Source organism: Eleginops maclovinus, chromosome 6 (genome assembly GCF_036324505.1).
Source record: "Eleginops maclovinus isolate JMC-PN-2008 ecotype Puerto Natales chromosome 6, JC_Emac_rtc_rv5, whole genome shotgun sequence".
Lineage (NCBI taxonomy): Eukaryota > Metazoa > Chordata > Actinopteri > Perciformes > Eleginopidae > Eleginops > Eleginops maclovinus.
The window spans coordinates 730,303-756,708 of record NC_086354.1 but is presented as its reverse complement, the minus strand read 5'-3'; the positions used below and the strand labels follow the sequence as shown (position 1 = coordinate 756,708).

The 26,406-nt window shown below is 43.4% G+C and overlaps 1 protein-coding gene across 1 annotated transcript; it reads right to left on the bottom strand.

Annotated features, from left to right (window-relative positions):
• Positions 1-15,329: 15,329 nt before the first annotated feature.
• On the bottom strand, positions 15,330-18,240 carry LOC134866448 (zinc finger MYM-type protein 1-like). The gene is made up of 3 exons (XM_063886634.1): positions 18,157-18,240; positions 17,876-17,956; positions 15,330-17,699 (listed from the first exon to the last, which is right to left on the bottom strand). The coding sequence occupies exon 3, from the start codon at positions 17,641-17,643 to the stop codon at positions 15,367-15,369; it is 2,277 nt and encodes a 758-aa protein (XP_063742704.1). The 5' UTR covers positions 17,644-17,699; positions 17,876-17,956; positions 18,157-18,240; the 3' UTR covers positions 15,330-15,366.
• Between the last annotated feature and the right edge of the window lie 8,166 nt (positions 18,241-26,406).

Sequence of the window (26,406 nt, the reverse complement as noted above, 5' to 3'; positions counted from 1 at the left end):
ACATTCGTGCTTCTTACATTTTTGTGTGAAGTGCTTTAGATCCTTCATCCCGGTTGTAGTCCAAAGTGTTTCAGTCCCAGGACTTTGAAATAACAGACAAGGGAAACAAAAAAAGGCATTGCTCACTGTACAACCAGCTAACCAATTCCGCTTAGCATACAAGTTTGAGGAGAAAGTCCGAGTGTAGGTTCTCCCGCGATCAGTGGTCGTCTGTTGAATGTTTAAATCCGGACGCTCGGGTCCCAAGTCTTTCAATTTCTTCTTTTCGACATCTGATAGTCGATGAAACGGTGTTTTAAGTAGAGCTTGCACGGAGTTCTCAGCCATCGATGTCGCCATATTCACTCAATCTAAGTTTCAGCTAGCTACGGTGCTGCTCTTTACGCTTGTGGTTAGGGAATGATAACGATGCTGATTCGCCGAAATAGTCCAATCGCGTATCTAAGAATGTCACATTGAACTAAGAAACAATGCCATTGGCAGATCTAAGTTTCATCCCCCAATGAAAAGCTATCCTTGTTAAAATGACTGAGAAAAGTATAAGCTCTCCTATAGACTCCCATGTTATCGGCGCCCACGGACGGTAGCCGACCTGCCTATTCTCAGAAAAGGCGAATGGCAATATATTATGTCCGGACACATTTTAGCGGTTCTTGACAGTGGTCTCCCATACACATTTAACCCATAAACACGGTACATTTCTTATTTCAATTATGTTGTATATATAACTTTTTTTAACTCAAAAAGTCAGGGTGGGCGGCGCCCAAGCGCCCACTATTGACGCACCGCCACTGCTCATGACCTTGGTCTTCTCAACGTTTATCCTGAGGCCTATCTGTTGACTGTGTTTGTGCAATCTGGTGGTCTTGCGTTGAATGTGTGTTTTGTTCCTGAAATCAGAGTCAGGTCATCAGCAAAATCGAGATCTTCCAGTTGCTCCAGTGACAGTAGGCAGCCTTGGCGTACTCCTGTTTTTATAAGGAGGGTATCCGAGAGCTTACCATTTGAGATGACTTGACCTGTGAGTCCATCATACATGCATTTGAAGATGTTGACCAGTTTTATGGGTATTCCATAATGTAAGAGCAGCTTCTACAGAATGTTTCTGTCTAGACTGTCGAAAGCCTTTTTGAAGTCGACAAAGTTTATGAATAGTGATGACCAGTGTTGGGTGTAACGCGTTACAAAAGTAACGGAGTTACAGTAATGTATTACTTTTTGCTGTAACGCAGTAATATAACGCATTACTTCTGAAATGTGTGTAATATACAGTAATACCCGTTGCAATTCTCAGTAACGCAGTTACAACACATTTTAACCCGAAATGATGTGGTGTTTTGTTTTTAAGAATTCACAAACACACACACACATCGGGAGACATTCCGACACCAGAGGAATAATTGTTCAGTAGAATAGTAACTCAGTAAGCCTGTTTCAGTATTGGTTAAAAGGGCTGCAGACACAGTTTCGCGATTGAGAGCTGCTTGCTTGCAATGCAGAGCTGCAGGCTCAGATAAAAGAAAAGAAAAACACACAAGTGCGCACAGGCCAAAGCAACAGAAGGTAACTTTCTCTGGTCTGCTGCTTGAACCCCGAGAAGTTCAGAGACTCGTGGCAAAGTGTTGAAGATATGCAGCCTCTGTCCTCTTTTGACAATTATCCTGAGTGATGCAATGTGATCTGTACAGGAGTGGTTTTTCTGGAAACCTGCTTGTTCTCTCCTGAAAATCTTGTCTAGTGGTTCTTGCATTCTGTCTAGGATAATTCGGCAGAGGATTTTGCTGGGGACTGAGAGGAGCATGATGCCTCTCCAGTGACAATTAACCCCTCTTTCCAATCATTGGGAATCTCCTCTTTTTCCTAGATGTCATTTAGTAGCCCATGGAGGATATCAGTGGTGGCGTTGATGTCTCCTTTCAGTACATCGATGACTAGGGGGTTGTCTGGGGGGAGTCTGTTTAGGACCTCTTCAAAGTGTTCCTTCCAGACTGCATGGACAACATTTAAACCAGGGGTGTCCAAACTACGGCCCAGGGACCAAATGCAACTGAAACTTGTGCTTGTCTTATATTATACTTCTTAAATATATATGTAAACATATATTATATAGTGTTCATGTGTTAATAAGCCCACTTTTCAAATGCATTCAGTCAATTCAAGTTGAAATAATTTTCTAACAAATCTGAGGTGATAAAAAAGAACAATAACTTATTTGCATAACAAGCTGGAAATAGACCCTTCATATTTCCCCTTATTATAATCAATCTGAAATAAATGAAACCCTCCGGAGAGCTTGGATGTAGGCTGTTTTTTTTCTTAAAGCATTTTCCTACATTTGATTGATTTTGCTAACTTATAACTTAACTTATGAGGCATTATATGTCACCTCTATTGAGGGGCCCAGCCATTTGTATATTTTTCTGTATGTGGCCGTCGGTGAAAAAAGTTTGGACATCCCTGATTTAAACTATACATTGCATTTGATTGTGAGAAACTGATTGGACATCGGCAGGAATGAGTGTTTGTACCAGTTAAGCCTACTGTGAGGATCCCTGAATCCCCTACTAGAAGGTAACATATGTTTGGATGGTGAGGGGGGATCAGATGTAATCTTTTGTGTCTTTTTGCTGATTGACTGCTCATAAATGGATGCTTTTTTAACCCCCCGTCATTTTCATAGCAGTCTGTACCAGGCGATCAATCTTTGATTTTAGCTGCACTGTGAGGTTACCGTACCTGCTAAAGCTCTCTATCACTGCGTGGTGAAAGCATGAACTTCTGCTCTACTCATAAGTCTGCACAAAAAATATAGCTGCTGAAGCCGAGACTTTCAACATGGACCTTCAAGCAAAAGTTGGATCTGGATATTTACATCGTGAATCAGGGTAAAATAACTTGTTCCAGCATTTTACCTTCGGAAGTGAAGCTGATATTGTGACTACTGTTCGGTTTTTTGTCCCAGGAATTATATTATAATTATAAATAAACTTACTTTGAGTGCAATTGGTCATTTTAGATTATTCAAAGTCAGATCAACAATTGTATTGTATCACTCAATATGGGGACACGATCATGATGGAGCCTGTGGTCCAATCAGGGGAGTCCTTTGGGTACAGAAATAAAAGCTCTGTGTTAGTGGTGTCACACTCAGGCTGAGAACTGAAACCTATGAAGTACCAAAAACTGCTTGGAATACTTGTCTGTGGATCATTGGGTCGTTTGTTTTTAGCTAAATCAATACCCCATACGAAACTTTTATAGTCCTTATTGAAAGGTCTCCTATTATGCTACATTTGAACAATATATTATAGTGCCATATCTATACACAACATGTCTGTGAAGTGTTTTGCTCAAAATACCAAACAGATCCCCCATTGTAGCATGTCTCAGCCCCCTCTATCTCAGCCCTGTTCCTGAAGTGCTGATTCTGTGACTGTAGCTTTAAATGAACTAGCTGCTGCTGGCCACGCCCCTTTGGAGCTGCTGCTGGCCACGCCCCTTTAGAGCTGCTGCTGGCCACGCCCCTTTGGAGCTGCTGCTGGCCCCGCCCCTTTGGAGCGTCATGATCTCTCCTCTGAAGAGAGTTTTCTACCGGGAGAAACTCAGCTAAACGCTGCCGTGATTAAACGCCATATTATGTTCCAAACTACATCCAGCATTATCTCTGAAACAGTATGGAGCTCAAACGTTTCTCTCTCTCAGTTTATCACAAGGAGAGGACCTTTGATATTACACATAGTCTCCAGTACAGGGTTAGCTCTGAGTGTTAGCGATGTTGCAAATGTAAACACAGACCATATTACTTCCAAAACAGAGGGGATTCAGCTCTCGACTGTATATTGGGGACAATAGGTTGGGACGTGTCACGTGGGCGGGACGTTGCCATGAGTTCAATGTAAAGCCAGCCCACATTTCGGTTATTACGTCATAAGGAAAGCAAATCTGGATCAGCTCGTTTGTTACCCCCGTTTTTAGAGATGTGGGTAAGGAGGAAAAGAGAGAGGGTTGTATTTTCTTACACTTTGTGAGTCTCCTTTCACATCTGGGACACATATTTATGTATACAAGACAGCAAAAAGTGCATTTTGCATAATAGGGGACCTTTATAAGTTATAAGGTCCTTAAAGTTATAAAATACGCTAAAAGCCAAATACAGTTTATTTTCCTCTCCAGTAGTTTCACTGATCTCAGATCAAGCCCCAAGGTGGCGGCCGTTGAAGCAAATGTTCGCAGCGGTCAACGGCGGTCCTATTCTTTCCGTGATGGTCTGTGAGGTCATTGGGCCCAAAAATATATTGACTGACATTAGAAAACAATCATCGTAATTTCTTCATTTTTATCCTAATACATTTCCAAGTAAAATCCCTTTAATGCTCAATGTTTAAATCATGAGGTCCTAAAAGTAATGATCTGAATGATCCAGGTATTCCTGTACCTACAGTCAGTCCGTTTTGGCTTCATGCGCCACTGAGCAACATTAAACAAAGGAATGAACGGGGCCCTGCCTCTAACGCTGTGTCCTGTTCTCTCTATACATCCACACTCACAACGGCTCTGCAGAGACATACAGTGACCTCACGGAGACTGTGTTCATGTTTGATACAGTATGTGAAAATCAGTAGCAGTGATATCCAGGGAGGGGATCCAAAAACTCCAGGAGACTGAAGGTGAGGTCTGTGAGATTGTAGGGAGATTCATTTTTTTGCGAAACGTGGATAATAGTTAAGTAGATTTAGTTATCAATTTTATCAGTTATGATGACACTGTAATGATGAAGTTAACTGCTGAGGTCTGAATTATTGAAATACAGGCAGAGAACAGTCAGTGTAGAGCACAAAGCCATGATGGAGCAGCTTCATCCTCTCTGCCACTGAGGCCGCCATGTCACGCTGACATGTCATCATGACAGAGCAGTCACACAACCGTCATGTCTACATGTGCTCCAGGAAAAGCTCCACTCTGCTCATCTTCTGTGTCTCTGATTGGACACAGGGTATAACAGACCATCAGATTTTGGGAGTAACATATTACATTCATTCAGCAGGTGAACCTATACTTTATGTTCATAAAATAGTGTGTGAGCTTAACTGTGTGTGTTAAACTAAAACGGAGCATTTTCCGTCAGCTCAGATTTGATTTCTCTTCTTTAAACTGTAGTATGTGCTCCGGTGTTTCAGTGTTGGTGTGTAGGCTGCTGCCTGAATATGCTTCATGAAAGGCAGATTTTCATATCAATAAAATAATTTCTGATCCTAAATATCTTGGTTCCTTCTTTTCTAAAGTCACATTATTCTGTTGTCTTCTATAATACACTAATAATAAAATCATTTTTGTTATGATAGTCACCATGAAAGACAATTTTAGGTGACATAATTACAGATGTTTCAAATCTGCTGCTAAGATTAAAAAACAAACGACATCAGTGCATTCTGTGTATTTCTTTATCAATTTCTCTCTTCGTGTCTTGTGTTAAAATAAATAGTAAGGCTATATTTGTATTTAGTATCACTGAAAGAAATAAAGGGTAAAATGTGAGTGTTTTTATCTCTGACCCTCTCCCCCCTCCCTCTCTCCATCAAGGATTTCAAATTTTGGCAGACATGGGTGATCGATGCGGGCTGATGGGATTATGTAATGACCCTATTAGCAAGCATGTGTGTTTGTGTGTGTTATTAAAAATCAGGACATGCGCATGCAGTTAGAAAAGCTGCGCTCGTCGAGCAGAGGTCTCGTTTGGATTTATGAAAATATGAATCAATGATGTGAAGATAGCTGCTGTTCATCTCTTACATCAACATTCATTTGAAGTATAGTATACAGCCCCGGAAAAGATCACTCCAAATGTTTCTTAAAACGTTATCTCTACATGTATGGCAACCATTCCAGTGTCTGTTGAATCCATGTGTGAAAAGGATGTCTCATGCTCCCTGAACCACAATTTGAGCCCGATGGATCCTGGCATTGTCATCTTGGAACATGCCCGTTCCATCAGAAAAGAAAAAATCCATTGATGGAATAACCTGGTCATTCAGTATATTCAGGTAGTCAGCTGACCTCATTCTTTGAGCACATAACGTTGCTGAACCTAGACCAGAACAACTGCAGCAACCCCAGATCATAGCACTGCCCCCACAGGCTTGTGACCGGTTTTTGGCCGGGCAGTGTATTTGCAACCCCTGTAGTGCTGGCTATAAAGCTGCACTTACATGATACATAATTTTTCTCGGCACACTGCAATGAGCGAGACAGAGCTATGCTTGGAAAACAGCATCCCTACATCCCTACATCCCTTCATCCCCCCTTCCCTTATCCCTACATCCCCCCCATCATCTGCCTGTCCACATTCATATTTATCTTGTCTATATAATTTATTTTTACTTATTTCAATAAAACCACAAACATCCCATCATTGTGGTGTGGTCCCTGCTCGTGAAATATATTTATAAATAAATAGAGGCTACTGTAGATGTAGATATTGAGTATTTTTCGCATTGGCTTGACTTTTTTAAGTAAGTTGCCGATTGGGCTGAGGTAAACATCAGGGCTTGCCCCGTCCTTTTTACCCCTGCTGAGAGGCCCATGATCAACTTATTTACTCTCAGACTTCCTGTAGCTGCTGGTGGCTAACAGATGATGCTTGCTTGTGGTGGGCTGCTTTCATGTGTGAATTTATGTGGGTGTGAAGCAAGAATCACACAGTGTCTATTTCAGAATAACACTAGCACCTTTTATTTGATTACTCCTTTAATCAGACACATGTATGAGTGGTAATGAGAGCATGTTATGAGTGTATGCAGCACCAGGTGCAGCATCATGATGAAACATGTAAAGCAGGTGGGAGCTGGTGAGTCATACAGAAACGTTCTGTGTGTACAGCGCTGAATTAGAAAATGTAAATGTCTGGTGGATGACATTTAGTGCAGTTCAGGATGATGGGGAACTCTCGCTCTCTTCCTGTCTCTATCTATCCGTCTGTCTCTCCGGCTTTTCTGGCTCTGTGCTCTGACACAATTACACTTCAGCTCCTATCAGCTCCCAGGATGCTCCACTGCACCCCAGGAATGGAGGGACACACACACACACACACACACACACACACACACACACACACACACACACACACACACACACACACACACACACACACACAGATTCATTCTCTTTTTGCTAGACATACTATGGCAGAATTTAGATTTTATATGTGTTAGATACTCTAAGATTCTTCCCACTGAAAATAGAGTTTCTGAATTTACCCAGCATGCTTCAGTGCTTTATGAAAACAGTGATAACCTTTGCACCAGGTCCAACTCAACACATCTGAGTTAGATGAAATCAAACTTTGAATATTCGTACTGAGACTTTGGAATTGACGTAATGAAGACACATTCAAATATTGTCATGACAACTAATGATCATATCCATCCATACTGCAGTCATCTGAACAAACTCATTGGACTCAGAACGTCACATACTCCAAAATAGTATTTACCGTTATTTCTGAGCCAGCACCTATATAAATAAAGATATATACATACAGTATCTCACAAAAGTGAGTACACCCCTCACATTTTTGTAAATGTGTTTATTATATCTTTTCATGGGACAACACTGAAGATATGACACTCTGATACAATGTAAAGTAGTCAGTGTACAGCCTTTGTAACAGTGTAAGTTTGCTGTGCCCTCAAAATAACTCAACACACAGCCATTAATGTCCAAACCGCTGGCAGCAAAAGTGAGTACACCCGTAAGTGAAAATGGCGATATGGTGCCCAATTAGCCATTTTCCCTGATGTGTTACAAGGTCTCAGGTATGAATGGGGAGCAGGTGTGTTAAATGTGGTGTTATCGCTCTCACACTCTCTCATACTGGTCACTGGAAGTTTATAAGAAGATTGACAACACCCTGAAACTGAGCTGCATCACGGTGGCCAAGACCATACAGCAGTTTAACAGGACAGGTTCCACTCAGAACAGGCCTCGCCATGGTCCACCAAAGAAGTTGAGTGCACGTGCTCAGCGTCATATCCAGAGGTTGTCTCTTGAAAATAGATGTATGACTGCTGCCAGCATTGCTGCAGAGGTTAAAGGGGTGGGGGGTCAGTCTGTCAGTGCTCAGACCATACGCCGCACACTGTAGCAAATTTGTTCTGCATTGCTGTCGTCCAAGAAAGAAGCCTCTTCTAAAGAAGATGTACAAGAAAGCCTGCAAACAGTTTGCTGAATACAAGCAGACCAAGATCATGGATTACTGGAACCATGTCCTGTGGTCTGATGAGACCAAGATAAACTTATTTGGTTCAGATGGTGTCGAGCGTGTGTGACAGCAACCAGGTAAGGAGTACAAAGACAAGTGTGTCTTGCCTACAGTCAAGCATGATGGTGGGAGTGTCATGGTTGGGGGCTGTGTGAGTGTGAGGGGTGTACTCACTTTTGTGAGATACTGTATATATATATATATATATATATATATATATATATAAAAAGGTCTCTCATTACACAAGAAAGATATCATGATGGGTAAAAGCAAAGAGCTCTCTCAAGACCTTCACAACCTTATTGTTGCAAAACATACTGATGGCATTACAGAAGGATTTTTAAACTCCTGAATGTTCCAGCACTATTGGGGCCTTAATCAGGAAGTGAAAAGAACATCATTTCACCATAAACCAGCCACGACCAGGTGCTCCTCGCAAGATTTCTGACAGAGGATTGAAAACAATTATCAGAAGAGTTGTCCAAGAGCCAAGGACCTACTGTGGAGACCTTCAGAAAGACCTGGAATTAGCAGGTACAATTGTTTCAAAGAAAACTATAAGTAATGCACTCAACCACCACGGCCTGTACGCACGCTCACCACGCAAGACTCCATTGCTGAAGAAAAGCATGTTAATAATAATAATACATTTTATTTACACAGCGCTTTTGTAAAAACTCAAAGACACTTTACAGAGATAAAATTCATAAAAACATAATTAAAACAACACACTTTTAAAACACAATATTCGTTTACAGTTTAAAAGCAGTTTTGAAAAGGTGAGTTTTGATCTGGGATTTAAACAGGGTGAGGTCGGGGCAGTCACGGATGTTTTTGGGGAGTGAGTTCCAGAGGGAGGGGGCAGCGACAGAAAACGCTTGTTTAAAGCTTGCTGCACAACATTTAGACAAGCCTGTGAAATACTGGGAGAATATAGTCTGGACAGATGAGTCCAAAATCGAACTCTTTGGATACCATAATACACACCATGTTTGAAGGTCAAATGGCACTGCACATCACCCAAGAAACACCAAACCAACAGTGAAGTTTGGAGGAGGGAACATCAGGGTGTGGGGCTGTTTTTCAGCATACGGCACTGGCAAACTTCTTATACTTGAAGGAAGGATGAATGGAAAAATGTACAGAGACATTCTTGACAAAAATCTACCAGGATGATGAAGATGAAACAAGGGTGGACATTTCAGCAAGACAATAACCCCAAACACACAGCTAAGAAAACTCTCAATTTGTTTCAGAGAAAGAAAATAAAGCTGAATGGCCCAGCCAATCACCTGACTTGAATCGAATAGAAAATCTATGGATTATACATGTATAAGATACATATATACCTATATACATAAATGTATACCGATATCTAAATATATACATACTGTATATAACTATATGAATATATACCTATAAAACATAAAGCTAGATAAGTACTAACAAAGGATCCATTAACGGAGCAGGGTGTGCCCACCCTCTCACACACAGACTGGGAGGCTTTAGGGATTCAAAGTCAAAGTCCACTTTATTGTCAAAGTTTCCACATGTGTTATACATACAGAAAATTGAAATACCATTTCTTGCAGTCCCACAGTGCAAACATGAACATATAACATAAAAAGATAAGAGCCTAGAAAAAAAAGGGGGAGTAAAAAGGGGTATACAAAAAAAACTAAGTAATATATACATATATTAGACACAATCAACACAGTTTGACGGTAGTGCAAGTAGATCTTTAGTGCAAAAAAATACTTTGTGCAAAGTACATTTTCAGTAGCAGCGGAGAATAGAAAGTGACTGGTGCTGGATGAGGGACGGGTGTGTGAGGGAGGGGGATTAATGTCCTGGTACATTTCCATTGAGGCTGTGGGGAAAGGTGGGTGGGACGGAGGGCGGAGAGGTCAGGGGAGAGATGGGAGCGGGGGTAAAGGGAGATGAGAGAGGGGGAGAGAGAGGGAGGGATGGAGAAACGGAGAGCGAGAGGATTGAGGGAGGGACGGAGGATAGAGAGAGAGCGAGATAGGGAGGGAGGGAGAGAGTGAGAGGAGAGAGGGAGGGAGAGAGGTAGGAGAGAGAGACAGAGGATTGAGGGAGGGACAGAGGATAGAGAGAGAGCGAGAGATGGAGGGAGAGAGTGAGAGGAGAGAAGGAGGGAGGGAGAGAGTTCAGCATCCTGACCGCCTGGTGGAAGAAGCTGTTCCTCAGCCTGGTGGAGCTCGAGCGGAGGCTTCGGAACCTTCTCCCTGAAGGCAGGAGGCTGAAGAGGCTGCTGGAGGGGTGGGTGGGGTCCCCCGCAATGCCGAGTGCTTTGCGAGTGAGTCGGGTGTTGTAGATGTTCTGTAGTGTAGGGAGTGAGACCCCGATGATCCTCTGGGCAGAGTTCACGATGCGCTGCAGGCTCTTGCGGTTGGAGGCGGTGCAGATTCCAAACCACAGCGTGATACAGCTGCTGAGGATGCTCTCAGTGGCGCCTCGGTAGAATGAGAGCATGAGGGGGGGGGGGGGGCTCCTGCTCGCTTGAGCTTCCTGATGAAGTAGAGGCGTTGCTGGGCCTTCTTTGCCAGTGCAGTGGTGTTGTTGTTCCAGGTGAGGTCATCTGTGATGGTCACACCCAGGAATTTGGTGCTGCTCAACTGCTCCACAGCAGCACCATTGATGGTCAGAGGGAGGGGGGGTTGGGAGTGGGTTCTCCTGAAGTCAACAACAATCTCCTTTGTTTTCCCCACATTGAGGAGGAGATTGTTATTTTGGCAGCAACGGGCCAGCTGGTTCACTTCCTTCCTGTAGTTAGTAGTGGTAGTGTCGTCAGCGAACTTCACGATGTGGTTGAAGCTGTAGTTGGGTTTGCAGTCATGGGTCAGCAGGGTGAAGAGAAGGGGGCTGAGTACACAGCCTTGGGGGGCCCCTGTGCTCAGTATTAGTGTGTTCGATGTGTTGTTGTTGACCCAGACAGCTTGTGGTCTCTCTGTGAGGAAGTCCAGCAACCAGTTGCAGAGAGAGGGGCTAAGGCCCAGGTCTGTAAGTTTACACACAAGCTGCTGGGGGATGATGGCGTTGAATGCTGAGCTAAAGTCTATGAATAGTGTTCTGACGTAGGAGTTCTTAGTGTCCAGGTGTGTGAGGGCTGGGTGTATAGCGGAGGTGATTGCATCCTCTGTGGACCGTTTAGCTCGGTAGGCAAACTGAAACGGGTCCAGGGAGGGAGGAAGAGTGGATTTGATCTGCTTCATGACCAGTTTTTCGAAGCACTTCATGATGGTCGTGGTCAGTGTGACGGGGCGGTAGTCGTTGAAGCAAGCTGGAGATGACTTCTTTGGCACAGGAATGATGGTGGTTTCCTTGAAGCACGTGGGAACAACAGCCTGGCTCAGGGAGGTGTTAAAGATGTCTGTGAGGACACCCGTGAGCTCCTCTGCGCAGCTCCTCTGACTCAGCCTGTGTCAGGTAAAGAGGAACAAATTGAAAAATACACATTCCAGCATGAGGCGTGGGGAATGTACCTACCAGACAGGCGACATTGTGGGTCATTGGTTCAGAAGCCTAAATTGACCTGTGGCCATGTGACCCGACAGAAGCTCTGGTGCAGAGTGAATGATGATCTTTCATTAGCAGAGGTGAGAGTAGAATGAATGGCTGTAATCGATTACAATATTAAGTACAATGATTTTAATGACACTTAGCTCCCATGTGAGAGCCTCACGGCTGTAGGAGCATTATCAGGTGCAGCTGTGTCTGGTTCTCTGCTCCTCTGCTGCAGCAGGCAGCTTTTGGCAGTAAAAGAACACTCTAAAAAAACTGGAAAAATGTTTAGTAATGTAATGAATCAAATCAGTAGTAAGGTGATTTTCTCATAGACTTTTATACAAGGGACTTCTTTCTGCAACCAGAGTAGTTGCTCCCTGGTGGCCCTGTGACAGAATGCAGGTTGAAGGCCCTTCAAGGGATTCTTCACATTATAAAACCGTTGGTCTGCAGCTGGATTGCCGATACAAAGCCACCTGACCCCTCATGTAATTTCCAGGTTGTCCCATTCTATAACATTTAATGTACAGATGTATTTGTCATTTAGGATTGTGGCTAAATGAGTTGACTCCCAGGGGCCAGTAAAGACAGTGACAGTTATCTAGCTGCTTTTGGAAGTGTCTGTTATCTGTTACAGTCAAACCAGATAAAGCCTTTTAAGTTGCACATTTTTAAATCATCGAGCCTTATAAAATCCATCATGAAGCCGAACGGATTTAACAACAAATTCATAGAAAACTCACAGATTAATGCTAACTCATCATTGCAGGGTGTATCCATATCTTAATTTTCTCCCCTCCTCCACATATTTCTCTGCTTCTTACCCTCCCTTTATTCTCTCTCACACACTCCTCCTCCTCTTTCTCATCCTTCACCATGTGCTGTGGTCATTCAGGAGTTAATGATGTCTGTGCTAATGTGATCTAGGCCAAGGGTGCATTGGACACACGCACGCACGCACGTACACGCAGAGAGAGACAGACACACACACACACACACACACACACACACACACACACACACACACACACACACAGTAGGTCAGTAGTGCAAGAGGGTCAGACAGATGGTCAACATTTAACAAACAGCAGGAGAATTTAAACCATGATGTGTGAGTGCCAAACACACACACACACACACACACACACACACACACACACACACACACACACACACACACACACACACACACACACACACACACACACACACACAACCACAAATTATTAGAAATATAATTTTTTCATAATAAAAAAAAAAATCAAATTATATTGTTTAGTCTCTATCCCATAACAACTCAACTCCACCCTTGGCCTAGCTCGAATCCGTCATCCATCTGTTGAGGCATCAGTTCATATGGAAATGGGCGATTGTCCGACCACCGCTGAAACAAAGAACCTGACCTGGTGTATTCAGGGTTTCTGTACAGGGAATCGCACGGCCGTCACTCTGTCAGAGATGGTAGTGAGGACTCTTGGGAACATTTCTGGTGGCTAAAGGAACAGCCTAATCTTATTTACCTGGCCATGGTCGACTTTATTTTCAATAAATGGTTCAACAAAAAAAGTAAAGTTTCTGGATCCTTTCCGAGTTAGCTCATTTGATAGCAGGCTGCTGGAGCAGCGCAACAGATCAATGCGTGTCATGTGACGCACACAGGAAATGCTCCGTAGCCTAGACTTGGATAAGAAGTAGACCAGGCCTATTCAACTAGCGGCCCGCGGGCCAAATCCGGCACGTCTGAACTTTTTTCTGGCCCACAAGAAGTTGCCTGCAAATCGAAATGGCATATGTGTAATAGCATAAATACAACTAATGTCTGAATCACACTAAATCCGGCGATGCGGCAAAAACGCAGGTTTCTCCATTCATTTGAATGAGGCCCGTTGTTTTGCCTGCTGCGCTCTGAGCCGCAGGCAAAACTCAGCTTGTTTTGCCTGCGGCTCAGAGCGCAGCATGCAAAATAACGGGCCTCATCAAATGCGTCTGGAAGGTTCGCGGGCCACAGCAGTGACGCTAGAAGTCATTCAGAGTTGGGGGTGCTGAGTGACGTCACCCGGTGACGATGACGTCACACCAAACGCAGCGCAATGGAGCAAAAAATGAGCTAGATTCAATATTATGCTACAACTTACAATAGGCTACTTAAATTAGCTCTATCTTTTCACGACACGTCGTGTCATCATAACATTACAATAGTTTTGTGTACATCAGATGGCCAGCGTGTAGTATAGCCTACTGTATACATTTACTGAGACACACACAGACTTTATTCCTAATAAGTGCATTTATTGAGCGATGTGATGTCACGGGGAATATATTTTTGATAGTGACTTTTATTTTGACACAGTAATTTCTCAGATTGGGGTATGATGTCACTTCCTGTTCTCGGAATAGTCATTTTTCAGTTGTTCAACGAGAAGGGCACATGTCAGCTCAGCTCCTCTGAACATTACCGTTCCATTTTGGTGTGGCATTGCCAGTAAGTACATTTGTGTTGATTAACCTGTAGAAAGAAGGAGTTAATGAGTAAGTTCATAGTTTAGGCGAAGTGAATTCATGTGGACACAGTAATGCAGCTATTGGACTGGAAATGATGTGTGACTCAGCTAATGTTAGCAATTCCTGTGTGGGATTTACCATTGACCTTATTAGCATGGAAGCTAAGCTAAGTATAGCATTCAGTTACTTATTTGTGCTATCTATCTGTATAGATATTTGTAATACTTACCTTATTATTTGGTACTTACCTGATGTTTAGATATTATTTACACTTACCTGCTGTATTTGTATTTATTTCAGTTTTACCTTCTTTTCAATAAACCTCGCTAACTACAAGACCTGCCTCTTCCTTGGGGGATTTGTTGAAGAGATGAGTTTAGCTGGCTGTTAGCTTTAAGAACAGTACAAGCGACTTAACTGATTACTGTTTTACCAACAGGCAAATCCAGGTCTGTCGTTATACGCGATATATACTCGTCTCTTTCTCACTCATTCACACACACACAACAGCAACTGCAGCATGAACAGCCATCCTCCTCTTGCGCTCATTCACAGAACTACAAAGTAAAACAAGACACGCCAACTACATTTCTTAAAATAGCCTGATAACAAATGAGACGGGAAACTAAAAACACAACGAATCGAGCAGCACAACCACATTACCAGCTAAGCAAATTGTAACCAAGACCAAACCTGGCCTAAGGAAACTTAATAAAAAGCATTGCCTACCTGATGGTAGAACTCCAAAGGTTGTCTTGCGCTCTGGGGTGGTGCTGATGAATTCCGTCATGAGGGCATGGATGTCTAGCGTGTCCAGGATATCCTGGTGCATGTGCAGCAGGGCCAGGTGCGTTAGTCTCCTCTGACTGATTGCAGTGTTCGAACTATGCCGAGATTTTCGGGGGGTCCCATTTTTCTCTCGGGGGGTGCGCTCAGGCCCGTTTCTAGGATTTTGGGGGCCCTAGGCAAAGAAGTTGTTGGGGGCCTTTAAAAAAAAAATTTCCGCAATTCTGTGCGTTTTAATCACAAAAGAGGTCAAACATACACTGAAAAGTAGCCTTTATTTTTTTTTTTATTTCCTACTGAAACTGCTGCTTGCGGCCCTTGGCCTCAGCAAATGCAGACACAATCCCCTCCAAGTCCAAAGACCTGCGGACGTCACTCTCAATTGACATGAGTGCCAGTCCAGAGAGCCTCTCTTGGCTCATAGTTGACCTCATGTAATTCTTTATGCGCTTCAGAGATGAAAAGCTCCTCTCTCCGGAGGCAACCGAGACAGGAAGGGTCAGAAGTAGGCGCAGTGCAATGCTTAAATTGCTGTACAGGTCCAACAGCTTCTCACTGTATATGTAGTCCAGCATTTTAAATGGGCACCTGGATACTTCATCTGGAAAGGTGTGGACAGCAGAGTTGATCTCCAATGCCAAGTCGTCTGCATCAATATCATGGAGGGTTTGTTCCACTTTCCTGCATCTCTCATGCAATTTCCCAGTCTTGATTGTGGCCCTCATGATATCAATGCTGAACAGGAAGTCGTACAGGGCATACACCCCCTCCAGTCTGGAAAATCTGTCTTTTAGGCTGGTGATGGCAGTGTCAACCAAAGGCAGGAAGAAGTCCCTTCTGAAGGCCTCTTCTGGGGTCGATTGGGTTTCATCTGTACTCTCGTAAAGGAACTGCCTTTTCTTTTTACGTTGCCTTTTCTCAGGCAATTTCCTCTCAATTTCCAGATCTTCTGCAATCTCCATTGCATCCGTTTGGCTTGATGCGAGTCCATTTTCCCTGAAATCTTCTAGGTACTCTGTCACTCCCTCGGTTTCTTTTTTCAGTGTTTGCATTGAAACATCCGGGCTCTGGAGGAGCTTGCTCATATGGTTAACCTGATACAAAACGTTGTACCAGGTTATTGTGCACAGAAGAAAGGACCATGTTTTAAGCTCACCATGTAAGCTTTTTGCTGAGGACATGGTCTCTGAGTCCCCCTTCTCTGTAGCATATGTCTCCAGTGCTGACAGTCCGTCTAGTATTTCAGGTAGATGGTACCGCACTACCTTCACACTGTCAATTCGGGCCTCCCATCTCGTCCCTGAAAGTGGCTTAAGGGTGAGCTGCTTCACATGCTGCTTCAAAATTGCCCAGCGGTGCACAGAGGAACTGAAAAGGTTGTACAGTCGTTGCAGCATACCAAAAAAAGACATGGACAACACTGAAGACTTGGCAGCATCTGACACAACCAGATTTAGTGTGTGACTGCTGCATGGGATGCATAGCGCCTTGTTGTTCAGCTCTAAAATTCTTGCCTGCACACCCTGTTTGTGGCCCATCATATTGCTGCCATTGTCGTATGACTGCCCACGGCAATCTGAAATGCTGAGGTTGTGCTTCTCCAACTGGTCAAGCAGGATTTCACTGAGCCCTTTACCAGTTGTGTCTTCAACATGTACAAATCCCCAAAAATGCTCAGCAATAGAAACAGGTGTTTCACAGTTGACAATCCTGAGAACAACAGAAAGTTGTTCCTTGTGGCTGATGTCAGGAGTGCAATCCATGATCACGGAGAAGTATTTTGCTTTGTGCACTCTTCTTGCAATCTCCTGTAGGATTTTGTCTCCGACCAGCTGAATGATTTCGTTCTGAATGACTCCACTCAGGTAATGCACCTTTGTCTCTTTGCATTGTATTCGTCTGATGTGTTCATTCATTACCGGATCAAACTGTGCTAGGAGTTCCACTTGAGCCAGAAAATTCCCATTGTGGCGATCATACACGGTACTGGTAGTTCCTCTCAAAGCCTGGTTGCGTTCTGCCAGATGGGAAACTATGGCAATCACTCTCCGAATCACGCCTTTCCAGTGTTCAACTTCAAGTTGCATCAACTCCATCTGTCTTTGATCAATCAGTGTACTGGTTTGCAGTCTCCTCTGAAGGTCGTGCCACTTTTTCACATTGTCACAGTGCACCTTTGTGCACTCGTGTTTTTTTAGGCGATAGGAAAGGTTCTTCCATCCACCGTAGCCACAGGTCGTTAAGGCATTGTCACGCTCACGCTTCCCGAAAACAGTACAAGGGAAACAGAACACTCCATCTGTGTGGATGGAATACACCAGCCACGATCGATGTATATTCTCACCATTTTTCATGGTTCTTTTGTAACTGTCCTTGGTGAATCTTCGAGGAGGATTGTCTAAGTTTTGCGGGAATTCAATGTCCATGATTTGCACAGGTCCTTTTTTGACTATTTCACAGCGCATACTGCTTGTTAGGACACTGGGCCAACATCCTGGGTCATCACTTAATGTGGTGCTTGCAATACCTACAGGTACCCCAGTTCTGGATGGTGGGGTGGTCTCTGCCATGTCAATGTCATCTTCCTCTTTGTCCTCCTCATGAAGTGGAGATGGAGTTGATGGCACTGTTGAAAACATATAGTTGCAAATTAATTTATAGCACAATTGCCATGTGGTAAGTACAGCAACTAGGGAATGGTGATCTACTTGTATAATGCTTTAAAAAGAAAGGGTCATTTTAATACACTTTCATAGCACATGGGTGTTAGGTGATAAGTTGAAATTGTGCGGCTTAATGCACCTTCTGTTGAACCACTGCTGGGAAGTGGTGTGGATGCTTCCACTTGCTCCTCCTCAAGTCGTGATGGAGTTGATGGCACTGCTGAAAAATATGTAATTACAAATTAATTCATGGCACAGTTTCATGTGTGAAGTACGACAACTAAATGCTTAAGGTATGGTGATCTACTTGTGTAACGCTTTATAGCAAATGGTCATTTTAATACACTTTCACAGCACATGCTGCTATAACTTTGGGTCACTATGATAGGTGATAAGTTGAAATTGTGCGGCTTAATGCACCTTCTGTTGAACCACTGCTGGGAAGTGGTGTGGACGCCGCAATGTTGTCTTCCACTTGCTCCTCCTCATAAACATGTGACGAAGACGATGTTGATGGCCCTGGTGCAAAAATAAATAAATACATAAATAATATTCTTTTTATTTATATTGCACATTTTGCATGCATTGATCTCAACAACTCAGTTATTCATTAACATTAGTGAATGTCCCACATATTTGAAATGTCCAGAAGACTCTGTGGGCAAGTGGAATGAATACACACAACTATGACTTGAATTAGAAAAATGTAAAGTCATTTTGATAACATCAAGTGTGTTGATAGAAGGCACTAATAATAGGTAGAAAAGAACGTTACCTTCAGTAGCACCAGAGACAACACTTGGTAGAGCGGGATGAAGAAATTTCAGCAATGCCCCTTGGAGAAAGAATAAGTACTGTATGATTAGCTTGGTTATTTTTCAAATGCTTTTGAAATCCTATCATTTTACAGTCTGATAATTGTGGTGAAATAGATATTAAAAGCATTACACACAGTTCCTACTAGGCGGTTTAGTGGCGGTTTCTATACGACTACAGGTGAAGCACTGCTTCACCAAAAAAAAGTAAAAAAAATAATAATAATAAAATCTTACAATAATCCCGTTTTCACTGGTTTGAAAACAGAAATACAGTCACTAAGACGAGCTGTTTTCCTGAAATCAATTCTGTGAGTGGCAACAGCGCCATCCCCGCACCCGTGGTGTGTCTGTGTGTGTCTGTGTACTGTCTGTGTCCCATAGAAAAAGCTCAAAGCTATCGGTACAGTTTTTAACGGTGGTCCAGTGGTATTTACAGCTATCATGGAGACCAACAACAACAAACGGCAGAATAGGTTTAGAAAAGGATTAATTGACACTAAAGTGGCTGTTTTCTTCATGTGGCTGATCTGCGCCGGGATGTTAACCGTTAAAATGTAAATAAAGTAAGTAAATCAACCCAATGGTATTCTAGCAAAATTATTGTAAACTCCCATGTTAATCTCCTATTAAATAGCTAGCTACTACAGGAATAACTATTTCACTGGTTGTCTCAAGGCTCTAACGACTGAAAACATATGTGAAGTTTATTTAGGATATTAAGAGGAATTAATCGTTGATCAATTTGGCCAGCTGATAACGTTATGAACTTATAGTGAAGTCAAAGGTAGCAGTTTAAGTTTGGTTAGCATGCTAGCATGCCAAACCACTGGTTCCTAGCTAGTCGTCGTTACAACCTCGCTACTCTAGCAAAATATGGTATACCCTGCCTGGCACAATTTTCATGTTGATTGTGTATATTCTACTTACCGGTGTCTTGTTTTCTTTTCTGCTCCTTTTCCCTTTTCTTCTTCTTTTTTTGATTGCCGGAGAGATAATTTCGCTTCATTTTAATTTTTCACTTTTCACTTGCACTTGACGCTGTCGCGCTAATGCATGGGAAAGGGGGGCCCCCTCGAGCTGGGGTATTTCGACTACAATGTGTCGTTGCGCTTTTCGGACATCGCATGCTCTAGGGAGGCGCTGTTGCTGCCCTCGCAGTCGCAGCAGAGCCCTTCATATACAGATGACTGCTTATTATTATGAAGCTATTTAAAATCGTCATTGCTGTTGAATACATGACCTGTCTTATTGGTATGCATGTTGTTTGATTCATGTTGCATTTGTATCAGACTTTTCTTTGAATTTTGAAAAAAAAAAAAAAAAAAAAAAAAAAAAAATCTTAACCTGTCGTCTTTGGGGGGCCTCCTCCTACTCGGGGGCCCTAGGCAATTGCCTACCATGCCTACCTGAACGCGACGGGCCTGGGTGCGCTTGCTCTTGCGCTTGACTCAGAGCGCGGATCTCGAAAACACTATTTTAGAGACCCCCCAACATTTCCCAAATCATGTTTTCGGGGGGTCTCGTGTCAGTTTCAGGGGGTCTCGGATCCCCCGAGTCCCCCCGTAGTTCGGACACTGACTGATTGTGTTACGAAGCGAAGTCTTTAGGCGGCGGAGTGCCGAGAACGACCTCTCTGATGAAGCCACAGAAACGGGCAGAGAAAGACAGAGATGGAGGAGAGCTTCCACATCTTTAAAAAGTGTTCTTGTTTGGACATGTAGGTTAGACATGTACATCGCAAGGTCGTTAAGACTTGAAAAGTTCTCCTGTTGCATTAGCCCCCCCAGCATCCGTAGTTGCATATGGAGACCAGGCACATCTATATTTTCTGGCAACTTGAGAGAGCAAAGGTCTGCCTCTGTGCCTACTGAGCCTTTTGTGGCAGCAAGCAATGTGGCCTCCCTAAGTGCTGCGGTTGCCATGCCACTCTGATCAAACCGGCGTTCTAGTTCACAGTTCACGAGGTCAAGCGCTTCGAAAAAATCTCTTCTCCAAGACGCCACTCCTTTTGCTGGAACAATATCCTCAGCCTCTGTTGTGCTGCGAAATCTGGACGGTGTCTTGGTAACCCGGCTGTTGGTATCAGGCATCCTGAGGTTGTGTACAGCTGTTGATGCGCTGGTTTTTCTCAGCATTTCCTCCACAGCATTATCGGTGCGTAAGGCCTGTACGCGCTCTCTCAGGGTCCGTATACATTCTAGCACTCCAGCGACGGTTGAGTACTCAGCTTGAAGCACTTTGGCCACAGCTTCGCACGGAGTAAAGAATGACTCGGAGCAAAGAAGGCTTGTTTTGCCTTTTTGCGCTTGTTTCAGAAGCCCAGTGATCTTTGACCTCGTTTCACCACGAATGCTGCCGTCTTGATGGAGCGTTTGGAGTGTCTGGAGAACTGCGCTAAAAGAACGTATAACCCTGGATATGGCATTGGCTCTGACACACCATCTTGTTGGACACAACCCAAGAAGGTTGCAGCTCACTTCATCGCCGAAAAAAGACTCAAAAATGGTCTTCCGCTTGGTGGATTCTCTGATGACAGTAGATATGCTTTGTACAAACTGGAGTGTGTCAGCCATGAGCGGCACCTCTCGCACGACCTCTTGCAGCACCAGGTCAAGGGAGTGATTGCAACAGTGTATGAACAAGGATCCTGGACATACCCCTCCGAGTCTCGCCTGGACCCCGGAAAATTGCCCAGACAAGTTGTTGGCCCCATCAAAACAGTATCCCTGCAACTTCTCCAGAGGTATGTTTAAACGCAAAAACACATCTTTTATGCACAGGAATAGAGTTTCCGAAGTAGTGTCAGATGCGTTGTAGAATCCCAAAAACTGGCACTTCTGGGCGAAATGTTGGTCTTTGTAGAACAAATGACACGAAAATTGTTCACGTGATGTTACACAGTGGTATGCAAAAGTTTGGGCACCCCTCTGAGATTTCATGACAATTTGCTTTTCCTTTATAATAGAAGATCACAGCAACAACATTTGTTTTCCTACAAAGATGTAGACGTTTTAGTGTTTTCCAGACCAAAATTCTTAGGGTAGCATTACATAGTTTTATTATAATAAAATAAAATGCAAAAAATGGGATGTGCAAAAGTTTGGGCACCCTTATAAATAGCATTCATTTCAACACCTGTACGGATTTATAGCTGACAGGTTGCTGCACAAAATTGCTTTGATTAGCTCATTAGACCTTCAATTACAAAGACAGGTGGAACCAATCATGAAAAAGGCTATTTAACATAGGTAATAGCTGGCTGTGCCTGGCCTAGGTTCTTTCTTAGGGAGTGGCAAGATGGGGACCTCAAAACAACTCTCCACTGACCTGAAAGCTAAGATAATCCAACATTATAAATTAGGAGAAGGGTACAAAAAATTATCTGACAGGTTTAAACTGTCTGTCTCCACAGTCAGAAACGTAGTTGTGAAATGGAAGGCCACAGGAACAGTCCGTGTGAAGGAAAGATGTGGTAGGCCGACAAAAATAGGGGAAAGGCACAGGCGAAGGATGGTGAAAATGGTCACAGAGAAGCCACAGACCACCTCCAGAGAACTACAACAACATCTGGCTGCTGATGGTGTAGTTGTTCACCGTTCCACAATCCAGCGTACTTTGCACCAGGAAGAGCTCATTGGAAGGGTGATGTGCAAAAAGCCTTTCCTGAGTGTTAATCACAAGAAGAGTCGCATGAGGTATGCAAAAGCACATCTGGACAAGCCAGAAGCATTTTGGAACAAAATACTGTGGTCAGATGAGACCAAGATTGAGTTATTTGGTCATAACATGAACAGGTATGCATGGCGAAAAAAACACACTGCATTCAATGAAAAGAACTTGTTGCCCACTGTAAAATTTGGTGGAGGATCTATCATGTTATGGGGCTGTGTGGCTAGCACAGGTACTGGAAAACTTGTTAAAGTTGAGGGCCACATGAATTCCTTACAGTACCAGGAGATTCTTGACAAGAATGTTCTAGAGTCAGTCACAAAGTTGAAGCTACGCCGGGGTTGGATTTTTCAGCAGGACAATGATCCTAAGCACCGATCAAAATCCACCAAGGAATTCATGCAGAAGCACAGGTACAATGTTCTGGAATGGCCATCCCAGTCCCCAGACCTTAACATCATTGAAAATGTATGGATTTATTTGAAGAAGGCTGTCCATGCACGGAGGCCAAGAAACCTGACTGAACTGGAGACGTTTTGTGTGGAAGAATGGGCCAAAATACCACCTGCCAGGCTTAAGGGACTTGTCTGTGGCTACAGGAGGCGTCTACAGGCCGTTATTGCAGCAAAAGGAGGCAATACTAAATATTAATGGAATTATTTCTTAGGGGTGCCCAAATTTATGCACATGCCTATTTTTGTTTGAATGCACATAAACATGTTTCTGTTTGACCAATAAAAGTTATTTCACTACTGAGATGTTTCTGTTACCATAAGGTATAACATATGTTAAAATGAAGTTGCTGCTTCAAAAGCTCAGCAAGTGACAAACTGATGCAGTGGTTTTCCTAAGGGGTGCCCAAACTTTTGCATACCACTGTATCTGTTGTTCCGTCTGCAATCAAGCCATAGTATGGGGAGCTGTAGGTCTGCTACCATCTTGTGCTGAACAGCATGAGCTAATCGTTCCAGAATTTCGTTTTGGATGTTGTCTCCCATCCAGTTGTCCCATCTGAGTAGCCACTCGCGTGCAGCAGGTTGGGAATACGTTCTCTCAAGCATCAGGTGCCAAAACACACCACTACGATGGTTCCATCCTCTCATAGGTAGCCCCTTGCATGCTAGGAACCTCAGAGATCTGAAGGCCAGCTCCAAAACGGTCTGCGCTGTCATCTGGTCTTTAGCGATAGCATGTGAAAGCATTGCACTGATTGGTGTTCTCTTTAATGCTGCTTGTTTGTGTACGGCTTCGAGATGAAAGTGTGATTTCTCATGTTCGCTAAATTTCTCACTTGTCTTTCGCCAATTGCAAAATCCTCCTCTGACAAAACTCCCAACACTCATTCTGTCTAAATTGACAAGGTGCTTCTTGACGGCAGAGCAGCATAGGAAGCACAGAGCTGTGTCCTTTTCTGTATCGTAGTGGAGCCATGACCACCGTGTAAACCACCCGGACTTAAACGGCCGAGAGAATTTTTCATTGCCAAAGCGTCTGGCTGGGAATGTAAAGTTTGTTGGCTGAAAAGGCTCCTCACCCAAACAATATGCGTCAGGTACATACCCACTTGTTCCTAAAGCATCCTCAGAGTCAGGGGAGGTGGTAACATAAGCATTATCTGCACTATTGCTGGCTACAGTCAGCATTAGCTGTTGTTCATCTTCCCCAGGGCTGCAGCCAGTGCTAGAGTGATAAGACAACGGGCTCTCCTGGACACTTTCCTCATGGTTGCAGGATGACTTTTGTTGTTTGGCTTTATGGCCATTTCTATCTTTGAAAAAATCGGAAATTATTTTCTGACTCATAGTACACAGTTCCTGTAGCTACCACGATACCGCCACTGATCCTTCGGGACTGGTTGTTGGTGCCTAAAGCTAACCACCTCACAAGCCATATTTGTGAACATAACATTTTTTTTTAATGACACAGGAAACAAAAATATCACGATTATGTAAAAGTAGATAATTAATGTTTTTATATTGAAAAGTAAAAAGTTGAAAATAAAAAATATTAATTTATTATGTCAGTGTTGCAATAGTCCTTCATCAGGGGGTGCTGCAGCACCCTCAGCACCCCTACTTCCAGCGTCCCTGGGCCACAGAGACAGTACTTGAACTAACAACAGTTTCAAGATGTCTCTCTCCAAGCCAAAGAAACGTAAAGTTGATTCGGAGAATCACCAATTCCAGAATGAATGAACTGACAAATATTTATTACTTTGCCAGCCGCAACAAGTAATAAACCGGTGTGTTTATTGTGCAACGAATGTATATCTGTGATGAAAGAATACAACGTAAAGCGACACTATAACTCAAATCAAGGCTCGTTTTCTGCCAGTTTTCCCGCGGGCTCAGAGGAACGGAGAAGGAAAGTATAGGGACTGCTAGCATCGTTTGAACGGAGTCAAGTGGCTTTTAGTCACTTTTGCACGGAACAAGACAGAGCTACGATAGCATCCCTGCGAGTAGCCTGGACACAAGCCAGACAGAAGAGGCCCTTTACCGACGCGGAGACCGTTAAAGAGTGCATGCTTGCTGTCATTGATGAAGTGGTTATTGACCAAAAAGTAAAAGACAGCGTCACTTCAGCCATTAAAAACGTACCTCTCTCAGACACAACAACACTTCGCAGAGTGGAACTACTTGCAAAGGATGTGTCAGGGAAGCTTTTGGAAAACCTTCGAAAAGCGGAGTTTATATCAACCGCTGTGGACGAATCAACTGACTGTACTGACATGGCCCAGCTATGCATCTATGTGAGGTTTTTTGATGGAGATCGCTTTAGGGAAGAACTTCTGGGGCTTATTCCTTTGGAGGGACACACTACAGGTGAGGTTATTTTTCAAACGATAGTCTCGTTTTTTAACGAACGTCAACTGGATTTAAAAAGTGTGCCTGTTGGTCACTGATGGTGCTCTAGCTATGACCGGCAGAGTGCAGGGGCTGGTGGCGCGTCTATCTGCCATAGCCCCACACATGCAGTATTTACACTGTATTATTCATCAATCTGTGTTGTGTGCAAAGCTCAGTGGTGATTTGAAAAACACCATGGACCAGATGTGGGACCAAGTAATTGTTTTGCAAGTCACAAGTTAGTCTCAAATCTTTGCTTTCAAGTCCCAAGTCAAGTCCCAAGTCAAAACCGACAAATCTCAAGACAAGTCCCAAGTCTTACCGTTTTAGTTTCAAGTCCTGTTAACAACGGAGAAATAATATTTACACAAATCATGTATGCTTTTAAGATCTGTATATATTTATCAAACCAAGAACATTGTTCAAACACATTTGAAATAAACAAAGGCAAATGTAATTTCCACAGAAAGTGCTGACATTGTATTTCCATTGCTTATTGCACTATAACTGTCTCAAAAGATCCTCATTTTTGCCAAACACTCTTCACCTTAAAACTTAAATCTAGCCTTGAACTAAAAAACATGTCTTCACCCTCAAACAGGTATTTGGAGGATCACAAAAACAGTTGAATGTAACTTTTCCAAATGTGTTACCACTTTATAAAAAACATTTTCAGTCTTTTTAACTCATTTCAAAACCTAAGTGTAACCTTAACCTTTTCAAACATGGTACCACTTTATACAACATATCCTCAGTCCCAAAACTGTGTGTGTGTGTGTGTGTGTGTGTGTGTGTGTGTGTGTGTGTGTGTGTGTGTGTGTGTGTGTGTGTGTGTGTGTGTGTGTGTGTGTGTGTGTGTGTGTGTGTGTGTGTGTGTGTGTGTGTGTGTGTGTGTGTGTGTGTGTGTGTGTGTGTGTGTGTGTGTGTGTGTGTGTGTGTGTGTGTGTGTGTGTGTGTGTGTGTGTGTGTGTGTGTGTGTGTGTGTGTGTGTGTGTGTGTGTGTGTGTGTGTGTGTGTGTGTGTGTGTGTGTGTGTGTGTGTGTGTGTGTGTGTGTGTGTGTGTGTGTGTGTGTGTGTGTGTGTGTGTGTGTGTGGAAGGGGACTATATGTGAAGTATGATGTAAGACTGGTGGCCACTCGGAAGAGTGAAGGAAGAGACTTCATGTTCAGTGCCCAGAACAAAAGGGCGTGTCTAGGTAGTGACTTAGCTGTAGTGCTGGAGTGGTCCCAACATCCTTCTTCTGCCTCTTATGGTATGCAGCAAACAGCCCTCCTCCTTGTCCAAGGTCCTCTTGCTCTTCTTCATCAACCAGAGGCACAGGTTGCTCAGTCTC

Excerpts from the sequence above, each read along its gene's own strand:
- LOC134866448 (XM_063886634.1), bottom strand. The coding sequence starts at position 17,643 with ATGGCAGAGACCACCCCACCATCCAGAACTGGGGTACCTGTAGGTATT.